Source organism: Nansenia antarctica, assembly GCF_963989245.1.
Source record: "Nansenia antarctica genome assembly, chromosome: 1".
NCBI classification, from domain to species: Eukaryota; Metazoa; Chordata; class Actinopteri; order Argentiniformes; family Microstomatidae; genus Nansenia; species Nansenia antarctica.
Window position 1 is genome coordinate 23,298,757 of NC_137674.1, and position 12,240 is coordinate 23,310,996.

A 12,240-nucleotide genomic window follows, 5' to 3' on the forward strand; every position below is an offset into this window, starting at 1 on the left:
TGCTGCTATTGTTTGCGAAGTTACAAGATCGTTAGCCCGCAGCGCAGAGCGCACAATGTCTGTTATAGAGTCAACTCGTATTATGCTTATTACCAAGTTCTTAGTATGTTTATATCAACGTAATCAAGTGCTTTAGTTGGCGAGCGTACTTGGTGATGGTAAGCACTCGTAATACGAGTTGACTCGCTGGAACGAGACAGGCCGCAAGAACACCACACACCTGCCATATCATACCGTCTCACATGTATTTATCATCATATTTTTCACTATGTGTGGTTACCTGACCATCTTCCTCATCTTCTGGTACTTCTCGCTTGAAATACTTTAACAAACTCATCTGAAAATGCAACCAGGAATTTATTAACACATAGCTAGCTAACATTGCTGGATAACATTGCTGGCAATTAGTTTAGAAGTAGTTCGAAGGTAGCGGAAACATAATTGTTTCACAAAATAGCCTGATTTAGTTGACCATGAACATCAGACTACATTACGAATGTTCATTTAAAATACTTGTATACTGAGCACTGGTATAAGAACATGAACCATAGAATGCAATAACCCACAGTCGTCGCTGATGCAGTGTTGCTAACTCAATCTGTAATGGATTGTAAAACTTGAAGTTGTTTGTTGTTTTTTTTACCCCATGTTCAGAGGCGGATTTTTTTTTTTTTTTTTTGGGATGGGGGAGAAATCATGCACTTAGTGGACTGAATAGTGGCGGAGGAAATTCTTTGGTGGCGGCCCGTCACCAATAAATGCATATAGAGGAAACACTGGAGGGTGATGATGGCCGACCCAGTGTCCACACTGAAATGACCAGGTCCTTACTGTTTTGGTTGATTTGTCAGCCTGCAACTCGTTGTCTCTTACATTCACAGATGTCTGCTAATGAGACAAAACTGTACAAATGTCAAATTAAAACATTCTCATCACAGGTCTTTTCCTGCCATGTTTGGAGTGAAAGGAAAGCGACGGTGCCTCAGAGGGCCTTCCAACCACTGCACACCAGTCAGAGAGTTGCAAATAACATTTTACCTTTTACCAAAAATTGTTGAGCGCACTCCTAAAGGCAATGAAGAAGTTCTTAATCTGCAAGCTGGTTTGGGACGCAGGTCCACCCAGATTCCTGAAAATTACAGTCACAATGAGGTGAAGCACTGTTCCACAGTTGGAAGTCATTTGCAGTCTTCTGATAACTTGTTTTAGTCCACCAATGCTCCTATTTTATTAATTTGATGTTATGTTTCATATCACTGTCCACCCTTGTCAGACCACATGTCAAGAACCTCGCGTCATCTTTGACTCCGAGCTCAACCTTAACCGACAAGTGAGCTCCGTCGTGTAGTCATGTTTCTACCAACTACGCATCATAGCCAAGATCAAGTCCTTCCTCACCCCCAGTGACCTGAGAAGGGTCGTCCTCATGCTAATTTCATCTAGGCTCGACTACTGCAACTCACTCTATGCTGGACTTCCTGATAAGACCATCTACCGCCTGCAGCTAGTCCAAAATGCCGCTGCCAGGCTGGTGTCAGGCACTAAAATGAGGGACCACATCTCCCCTGTCCTCATCTCCCTTCACTGGCTCCCAGTAAAGAAGAGAGTGAAGTTCAAGATCTGCACCTTTGTCTACAAAGCTCTCAACAGTCTCGCCCAACCCTACATCAAGGACCTCCTGGACCAGTCTTCCACCTCAAGGCCCAGGCTCAGGTCCGACGCCCAACTCAGCCTGAGGGTCCCCCGCACCAACCTCAAGAGGAAGGGTGACCGTGCCTTTGCGGTGATAGCACCGACCCTGTGGAACGCGCTCCCTTCCGCCATCAAGTCTGCCCCCACTCTGGACTCCTTTAGAGCCAAGTTAAAATCCCACCTCTTCGTCAATGATGTTCCCCAAGTCTACTCCCTATTTGTTGTGAATTGTATCCCTTGAGATGTACGTTTAAGTCGTCTGTGTCTGTTTGCTTTCTGTGTTCCTTGTCCTTGTCTTTATCTGTTCCTTTGCCCGGGCTGCGGCTGCGCCCCGGGCCGATGTAAAAGTTGGATGGGGGGCGCATTATAAATAAAATTATTAACATAACATAACATAACAACATAACATCACTCCTGAAGATATTTTCAGCACTCCAAATTTATCCGAAAGTGGAAAGTGTGTCTGGGGGCTGGTTGTTGTACAAATCTGCAGGTGGGTTACATAGAACCGATAACTGAAAAACGAATGCAAAATAATAATGTGATTGTTAGTATACACTATACACCATCAAGTAGCCTACTGCAACACTGAGGGCGAGGGTCCAAGACACAGAACACATGGGATTCGATTGAGAGCTTTCCTTGGAATCATTTATCCCAAGTATTACACTAACATACTGAATCATTAGAATCAGTTCATTGAAAAGATTCGTTCACCGAATTGTTCAGTAGGCTACTTGTTACCAGAGCTCCGACGAGCCATGGCGAAAACGGCTTGTAGTAGGCTAATGTAGGTAGCTAGCTATCATTCCAGTTAATGCGCTAGCCAGCTAGCTCTACTAAGCTAGCCAAATAGCTGCAGCAGTAACAAGCTCAGCTGCTCCATGTTAACAGCTACAGTTAACATGTTAATCAGATCTAGCCAACAGCTACGGTAGTACTACCACTTGTGTAACGTTATAACAGTCAAAAGGCCAGGGAAATACATGGTAACCAGTTGATATTTACCGTGTTTGGTGTCCTTCCCTCCATGATGACGAACTGAGCTCAGCTTTACTGGCGGGTGGGTTGTTTAAACTTCCTTGGGTACGTTAATGAAAGGTGCTGATTGGCCGAAGGTGGGGGCGGCGCCCTAGCGCCCTCTATTGGCCAGCCGCAGGGACGCCGGCCGAATGGCAGTCCAAATACTTTTGGAAAGGGGACAACACGGGAATAGCTTGGGATGTCGACATAGTTTGGGATTCCATGGAAATTATAGGGTGAAAGAGGCTGTGTGAGAACGGGGCTATAGACCACTACCCGTCTGTGGTGATAACTGCGTCGCTGCTTTCACACGTCACGCGGGGTATCAACCAATGAAAATGCGTAGGGGCATGGACAACATGCAAGATACGCCCCCAGATATTTGCATACAGATCTGATGAAGTGGAAAAGAAAGAATAAATGTGGAAAAGAAAGAATGAAAGAATTAATGTGGAAAAGAAAGAATGAAAGAATAAATGTGGAAAAGAAAGAATGAATGTGGAAAAGAAAGAATGAATGTGGAAAATAATAAATAAATATAGAAATGTATTTCCTTATTACTGTGTGTATTGATTCATTCATTTACTGTGTGTATTCATTCATTTATGTATTCATACATTCATTTATTTATCTATATATTTATTGTTAATTTTGGCTCCTCCATAGTCGGGCTGTTTTATGTTTATAACCGGAAACGTCGCTGCTGGCGCAGGTTCACATCTGAGTCGTTTCGGCGCTTTTATCCAAAGTGTCTCAGTAAGTGAATCAACTAAACATCATCATCATCATCATCATCATAACCCTAACCCCCCAGAAAACCCAACAACACACAGCTTTTATCAATCTGCTCTTTAATTCACCTGAATATTTCATACAAAAACAGATATTCAGAGAGAAAGGGTGATTTTTTAAATAATAACAGTAACTTTACATTCATTAGTTCTACTTCCAGTTCCAACGTCTCAAATCTACAGGGTCCACAGTTGTGTATATTTCTAGGTTACCATGGTTTCCAGGGGGTATTTCTAGGTGACCATGGCGACCAGGTGGGAGGGATGGAGGGATGGTGCATTCTGGACTTCATATTTTACTATCTTTAACATTTTAATAAAAACAACAACTACAGATTGTGATCAGAATAGAAAGACTGATAATATAAGACAGTTCCTCAAATCTACACACACACGCGCACGCACACGCACACGCACACGCACACACGCACACAGTAATCAGTGAAACATGGAGGAAACAGGAAGTCATCATCAATAGTGAGACAAAAGGAGATGACAAACAACAAGAGAGACGATGTTCAACCCTGACCCCTAACCTTAACCCTGACCTCTAACCCTGACCCTAACCCCTGAAACCTAACCTTAACTGCGACCCTAACTCTGACCCCTAACCCTGACCTCTAACCATGACCCTAACCTCTAACCCTAACCCTGACCTCTGACCCTAACCTCTAACCCTAACCCTGACCTCTGACCCTAACCTCTAACCCCGACCCTGACCTCTAACCCTGACCACTAACCATGACCCTGACCTCTAACCCTGACCCCTGACCCCACCTATGGGAGCTGGGAGGTGTGTTCTAGTGAAACATGAATCATATTTACATCATAAATAGTCAGCAGCAGAACAGGAAGTGGATCTACTGCTGCTGCCTCCAAGTGCGTTTCCATACGAGAGGAATGTGAAGATTAATAATCATAAACATAAACATGATACACACCCTGGCCTGCTGCCTGGGCTGTGTGTGTGTTAGTCAAGTGTGTGTCTGTGTGTTAGTTAAGTGTGTGTGTGTGTGTGTATGTATGTTGTGTGTGTGTGTGTGTATGTTGTGTGTGTGTGTGTGTGTGTGTATGTATGTTGTGTGTGTATGTTGTGTGTGTGTGTGTGTTAGTTAAGTGTGTGTGTGTGTTAAGTGTGTGTGTGTGTTAGTTAAGTGTGTGTGTCTGTGTATGTATGTTGTGTGTGTGTGTGTGTGTGTGTGTGTGTGTGTCAGCGCAGCCAGGAGCAGGGGACCCACTGGGGCTCTGTGTCCAGCTTGTTGATGAGTCTGAGCAGCTCGGCCAGCGCCTTGTCCTGCTCCGTCACCACCAGGGCCGCGTCGAACAGGTGGCCGAACGTCTGCTCCATGTCCCGCGCCTTCTCTATGATGTCACGCAGCTCCTCTGGCTGGGGGGGGTGGGGGTGTCAAGTCAAGTCAGCTTTATTTCTATAGCAGGTTTACATACAGCAGCAGCTGGACCAAAGTGCTTCACAGGTGTAGAACGGAGTAGGTGAAGTGCAGGATATTAAATAAAATGCAACACAATACAAGATATGATCAAATTAAAGAAGAGAAGATAAAAGGACTAAAAACAATAAAACAATGTGGGGGCAGAGGGAGGCTTCTTATTGGTTTATCTCAAAAAGATGTGTTTCAGAATCTCAGATGTCAGGGTGTGTGTGTGTGTGTGTGTGTGTGTACCTTGGGGTTCTTGTTGTCCTTGGCTAGCAGGGCGCGGAGGCGCTCCTGAGAGGGCGGAGCTATGAAGACCACGTACGGCTTCAGATCTGAACTACGCACCACCTTCAGAGACTGAGACACACAGATATATACATATATATACATACACGACCTTCAGAGACTGAGACACACACACACACACACACACACACACACACACACACAAACACACACACACACACACACACACACACACACACACACACCACCTTCAGAGTCTGAGACACGCAGGGAGGAAAATATACAGTTAGGTCTAGGGATGTCCTGATCCGATATTGATATCGCTGCGATATTGGTCCTGAATGCTGGATCGCAGATCGCACCAGAAAAAAAATAGGCAGCGATCTGGGGCTCGCGATTTGGCGTGTCACTCACGTGATGACAACAGTAGTAGTCAGTGGTCACGTGCATGAGAGTCGGCTAGTAGCTACCTGTGTGTAATGAGTCTGACAATGTCATGATGCCAGCTGGTGAAATCATAAACCATTTGCTTACGTAAACTTTTGGTTATTTACATGTTACACCATCTGAAACTACAGATGGTAAGCTTTCAAATTATGTGTCATACATTGAATTCAGAAAAGAATTCAAGACGACACGAGTATTTGAATGTTGGTGCACCGAATGGGAATGCGACAGGAGAAAAGTGACTGACCAAACCACAACAACAAACGCTGCTAACAGCTAGCGGCTAAGTGGTACATCGCTAGGAACGTCTAACTGCGTTTTTATATCATCACAACTTGCTGAGAGAACATGAACATGCTAAAAACACATAACTACACATAATTAGATGAACACACAGTCCTTGCTTTTGAACACGTCCTAAAACGAGAGTCATTATCACTTACCGGTAGCCTGCAGCAAACGAGAACAGTTAATCCAATCCACAGATTATAAGTATTTAGTGATCGTTAAACTGTTTTTTATTATATCAACTCTGTACTTTAAAACTTCAAGTTGCCTGTTATGGAAAAAAAAGAAAACCAGATATTGTTGACACCCCTTCGATTCTGCGACTGGTTTCTGGTCTCACCAGCGGGCGTCACTAGGCTACACTTTTAAAAAGGGTCCTATAATTCATTTGCCATTTGTAAGAGAAGATAAATAGAATAAAAACCTGAAGGCACTAAAACTAGAAATCAGACAGTAACTCTTTTTTCTACAATGCTCAATGCTGCTGTTTAAATTATTTTAACTTTAAACCAGTTGGTCACTGAGTACTGCAGAGTACTGTTTCAATGCTTGAATAAAGGCTGGCAGTCTTTAATAGCCAACTGTTGTTGTGGACTATACTGGGGAAGTATTTGTGATTATTCAGGAGTAAAACAATAAATACAAATATCGGATCGGTATCGGTATCGCAGATACCTGAAGCCCAGGTATCGGTATCGGTAGTGAAAAAATGGGATCGGGACATCCCTATCCATATATAGTTGGACACTTTGGACAATTTTAGAAAATTTAGCTGTTTAGCAAAACATCTTCAAGTTACAGTTATATAATGAATATGGCCTTAAAGTGCAGACTCTCAGCTTCAGGGTAAGGGTATTCACATCCACATTGAAGGAAGGGTTTAGGAATTACAGCTCTTTAATATGTAGCTCCCTCTTTTTCAAGGGACCAAAAGTAATTGGACAATTGACTCAAAAGCTGTTTCATGGGACAGTGTGGGCTATTCCCCCCCCTCCCCCCTGTGTGTGTGTCCGCCCCCCCTGCTTGTGTGTGTGTGTACTCCCCCCACGCCTGTGTGTGTGCCCCCCCCTGCCTGTGTGTGTGTGTCCTCCCCCGCTACCTGTGTGTGTGTGTCCGCCCCCCCCCGCCTGTGTGTGTGTGCCCCCCCCCCCTACCTGTGTGTGAGTCCTCCCCCCTACCTGTGTGTGTGTGTGTCCGCCCCCCCCTACCTGTGTGTGCCCCCCCCCCCCTACCTGTGTGTGTGTGTCCGCCCCCCCCCTACCTGTGTGTGCCCCCCCCCCCTACCTGTGTGTGTGTGTGTCCACCCCCCCCCTGCCTGTGTGTGTGTGCCCCCCCCCTACCTGTGTGTGCGCCCCCCCCCCCCCCCCCCCCTACCTGTGTGTGTGTGTGTCCGCCCCCCCCCTACCTGTGTGTGTGTGCCCCCCCCCCCTACCTGTGTGTGCAGACACAGCAGGCAGATCTTGCCCTGGTTGGTCAGCTGGGTCACGGCGTCGGTGCTGGTCCCGTACAGGTTCTTCTCAAACTCCCCAGACTCCATCAGCTTCCCGGCCGCCGCCTCCGCCTCGAACGCCGCCCGCGTCACGAAGTGGTAGTCCCTCCCGTTCACCTCCGCCTCCCGCCGCGACCGCGTGGTGTCTGACCGCAACACGACCACAAACACACCACCCCGTTAAACCACAACACCACCACCCTGTTAAACCACAACACGACCACAACACCACCCTGTTAAACCACAACACCACCCAGTTAACCACAACACCACCCAGTTAACCACAACACCACCACAACACCACCACAACACCACCCAGTTAACCACAACACCACCACAACACCACCCAGTTAACCACAACACCACCCAGTTAACCACAACACCACCCAGTTAACCACAACACCACCACCATGTTAGGCTGTCTGACTGACCCCATTACAACCCCAACACTCACACACTCACACACACACACACACCACACACACACACACACACACACACACACACACACACACACACTCTCTCTCTCTCTCTCTTACGTGGGACGGCGCCCCCGAACCTCTCGGGGTCGCTGGATAGGAGGCGCTGGCGCAGCTCGCTCTGCCCACAGCTGGGAGGACCAATCAGAGCAATGGGCCGCTTCCTATTGGCTGGCTGGTGGTACAAGGCCATCTCCTCATAGGTCAGGATCTCCTCGTTGTCATAGTCTGAGGAGGAGGAAGAGAGGAGGAGGAGGAGGAGGAGAGGGAAGAGAGGAGGAGGAGAGGGAAGAGAGGAGGAGGAGGAGAGGGAGAGAGGAGGAGGAGGAAGAGAGGAGGAGGAGGAAGAGAGGAGGAGGAGGAGAGGGAAGAGAGGAGGAGGAGAGGGAAGAGAGGAGGAAGAAGAGGAGAGGTGGAGAGGAGAGGAGGAGGAGAGGAGGAGGAGGAGGAGGAGGAGAAAAGAGAGGAGGAGGGAAGAGAGGAGGAGGAAGAGGAGAGGAGGAGGAAGAGGAGAGGAGGAGGAGGAAGAGGAGAGGGAAGAGAGGAGGAGGAGGAAGAGAGGAGGAGGAGGAGAGGAGGAGGAGAGGGAAGAGAGGAGGAGGAGGAGTAGAGGAAGAGAGGAGGAGGAGAGGAGGAGGAGGAGGAGGAGGAGGAGGAGAGGAAGAGAGGAGGAGGAGAGGGAAGAGAGGAGGAGGAGGAAGAGAGGAGGAGGAGAGGGAAGAGAGGGAGAGGGAAGAGAGGAAGAGAGAGAGAGAAAGACAGGGAGGATAAGATGAATCAGTAACAAGTACAAATCAGCATGCCCCTCCCCCTGCCTACATCTCCCAGCATGCCCCTGCCTACATCTCCCAGCATGACCCTGCCTACATCTCCCAGCATGCCCCTGCCTACATCTCCCAGCATGCCCCTGCCTCCATCTCCCAGAGGGCCGTGCGGCAGCGTACCGTCGTTCCTGTTGAACAGAAGCTTCTTCCTCTTCTTCTTGTTCTTCTTGGGCACACCACAGTTTACCTGCAACACACAGCACAGGGTCAGGGGTGTGTGTGTGTGTGTGTGTGTGTGTGTGTGTGTGTGTGTGTGTGTGTGTGTGTGTGTGTGTGTGTGTGTGTACTCACCTGACTTCTCAGGTTCTTTGTCCTCCTCTATGGTGTGCTTCATGGCCTCTCTCTGCTGCTGGAAACTCTTACCTACACACACACACACACACACAAACACACACTATCATCTGCTGGTTCAGTGTGTGTGTGTGTGTGTGTGTGTGTGTGTGTGTGTGTGCGTTCACCCATAACCTCATAACCCATAACCCTGTGTGTGTGTGTATGTGTGTGTGTGTGCGCTCGTGAGTGTGCGTCTGCGTGTGTGTGTGTGTGAGTGTGTGTGCGAGCGTTCACCCGTAACCTCATAACCCATAACCCTGTGTGTGTGTGTGTATGTATGTGTGTGCGTGCGCTCGTGAGTGTGCGTGTGTTTGTGCGTGTGCGTGTGCGTGTGTGTGTGTGTACCAGGGACCAGGCCGGCCAGGGGCTGGTTGTCCTCGTCTCCGTCCCGGTGTGTGTGTGTGTGTGTGCGTGCGTGTGTGTGTGTGTGGTACCAGGGACCAGGCCGGCCAGGGGCTGGTTGTCCTCGTCTCCGTCCCGGTACGCCTGCCACCAGCTGGGGTCGTCCTGGCTGATGATGTGGAGGATGTCGCCCTTCTGGAAGCTCAGGCCCAGCTCCCTGCACGGCACGTACGGGTCGTCTGACGGGTCGTAGTCGAAATACGCCTTCACATGGACCTGACACACACACGCACACGCACACGCACACACAGTCAAAACCTACCTGTTCTCCCATGCCTACAACCTCCCCTACCCCTAACCATCTTCCCTAACCCTGACACCCCCCCACAGTGTCTCTGATTGGAGGAGGTCTGGTCTGGGGGGAGGAGCTACTCACCACAGTGTCTCTGATTGGAGGAGGTCTGGTCTGGGGGGAGGGGACGAGGATGAAGGTCAGGGTGCCGTGCATGTCCGCCTGTGGAGGAGAGAAACCATGGTTACAGGAAGAGGAAACCATGGTTACAGGAAGAGGAAACCATGGTTACAGGAAGGATGCTGGCTCTCAGGGAAACGACACAACGCCTCCAGCTGACGTCATAACCTCATAACTTCATAACCTCATAACCTCATAACGTCATAACCTCATAACTTCATAACCTCATAACCTCATAACGTCATAACCTCATAACTTCATAACCTCATGATCTCATAACTTCATAACTTCATAACCTCACAACTTCATAACCTCACAACTTCATAACCTCACACCTCATAACTTCATAACCTCACACCTCATAACCTCATAACTTCATAACCTCATAACTTCATAGCCTCACACCTCATACCCTCATAACTTCATAACCTCACACCTCATAACTTCATAACTTCATAACCTCATAACCTCATAACTTCATAACCTCACAACCTCATAACCTCACACCTTATAACCTCATAACCTCACACCTCATAACCTCACACCTCATAACCTCATAACCTCCCCCCCCCTCTCTCACCAGGATATCAAACACCTGGTTGACGTCTCGTCCTCGTATCTCCAGGCCGTTGATCTCCAGGATCTCATCTCCCTCCTGCAGCAGCCCGCTGCTCTCCGCCACGCCGCCCTTCACAATCCGGCTGACGATCACGCTGTCCATGTCATTCCTCACCGTGGCCCCCTACACACACACGCACACACACACACACGCACACACACACACACACACACACACACACACACGCACACGCACACGCATACACACACCAGAAGTTTCACTTGGAGGTAAAAGTAGAGATTCTCAGCTTCCATCTGATGGGTTTGTTATTTCAGGGCATCAAAAGTAGCACAATTGTCTTTGGGTCTTTCTGGTTAGTGTGTTTGTGTGTTAGTGTGTTCCGTCACATCAGAGAGCTGTCAACAGGGTTCCCACACCTTCTGAAACATCACATTCAAGCACTTTTCAAGACTTTCAAGACTCAATTCCTTAAAATTCAAGGACCCAACACGGCATAATTTGAGACAGATCTAGATGAGAATGTATATAATAGGAACTATCCACTCACAGGCAACAATTAAAAAGAGAGGCTTGAATGTAGAGGCTTGAACACTAGAAGGTGTCTTGCCTTCTCTACCACAGCACAGCAAAACAATATATTGTGAAATATGTGTAAAGTTTAGCAATGTGACTTATCTACTATAATACTAAAATATTTATTTATTTATTATTATTATTATTATTAGTAGTAGTTTTGAGAGAGAGAGGAATTCAAGCACTTTCAATGACCCATGTCTATTTTCAAAAACTTTTAAGGCCTTGATTTCTTTTCCTGAAATTCACAAACTTTCAAGGATTTCAAGGACCCGTGGGAACCCTGTGTCAATGTCTACTTATGTTCATTGTTGACGTGTGTGTGTGTGTGTGTGTGTGTGTACCAGGGGGATGTCCCTGGGCTTTCTCGATGCGGACGATCTTGACGGTCTCTCCGCCCCACTGGGTCAGCGTCTCGCTGGGCCCGTCTGGACCCGCCGCCTCCATCTGCATCTCCTGCTCTGCCACGCAGTCATGGGCCAGCAGCACCGCCTGCACACACACACACACACGCACACGCACACGCACACGCACACGCACACACAGACATTTATTTTTTACATAGATATTGGGGGAGTAGGCCTAAAATGGCTTTACATATAAAGGTGTGCCAGTGTGTAAATACATTATATAACAATGGTGATCCAGTCATAGATACAGGTAGCACGCCTTCTCCACACACACACACACACACACACAAACACACACACACACACACACACACACACACACACACACACACACACACACACACACAGAACTTCTCATTCAGAACAGTAGGCTATGTACTGTCTCTGTCTATTGAACCAACACCGAGAGGAGGAGGACAGAGGAAGGAGAGGAAAAGAGGGGAGAGAAAGAGGAGGGAGAGGGAGAAGAGGGAGGGAGAGGGAGAGAAAAAGAGGGAGGGAGAGGGAGAGAAATAGGAGGGAGGGAAGAGAAAGATGGAGGACATAGAAACAGGTTGGGAGAGAAGGAGAAACAAAAGGAGTACAGGAACTGTTCTGCCTCTATCATTTCATCTCTCTCTTCTCTCTCTACCAACCCCCCGCTCCCTCCCTCCTCCCTCTCCTCTTAACTACCCTCCCTCTCTCCGCATGCTTAATTGCACTTGTCCTTTCCATAAAAGATAAAATATAACTCTTTTTTTTAACAGGCCTCTTTTAAAGAGAGAGGGAGAGAGAGAGAGAGAGGAGTGAGAGAGGAGAGGAGGAGAGAGGATCAT

At 47.8% G+C, this 12,240-nt stretch overlaps 1 protein-coding gene across 1 annotated transcript in view; it reads right to left on the minus strand.

Moving 5' to 3' along the window:
* Nucleotides 1-4,200: 4,200 nt before the first annotated feature.
* pals1a (protein associated with LIN7 1, MAGUK p55 family member a) overlaps nucleotides 4,201-12,240 on the minus strand; it is an 11,852-nt gene continuing 3,812 nt past the window's right edge. The window contains 12 exon segments of the mRNA XM_080533810.1: nucleotides 4,201-4,893; nucleotides 5,189-5,299; nucleotides 7,356-7,558; nucleotides 7,952-8,119; nucleotides 8,836-8,884; nucleotides 8,886-8,902; nucleotides 9,007-9,078; nucleotides 9,483-9,666; nucleotides 9,827-9,904; nucleotides 10,443-10,604; nucleotides 11,360-11,371; nucleotides 11,373-11,507. Coding sequence (XP_080389936.1) covers nucleotides 4,717-4,893; nucleotides 5,189-5,299; nucleotides 7,356-7,558; nucleotides 7,952-8,119; nucleotides 8,836-8,884; nucleotides 8,886-8,902; nucleotides 9,007-9,078; nucleotides 9,483-9,666; nucleotides 9,827-9,904; nucleotides 10,443-10,604; nucleotides 11,360-11,371; nucleotides 11,373-11,507 — 1,368 coding nt within the window. The 3' untranslated portion in view covers nucleotides 4,201-4,716.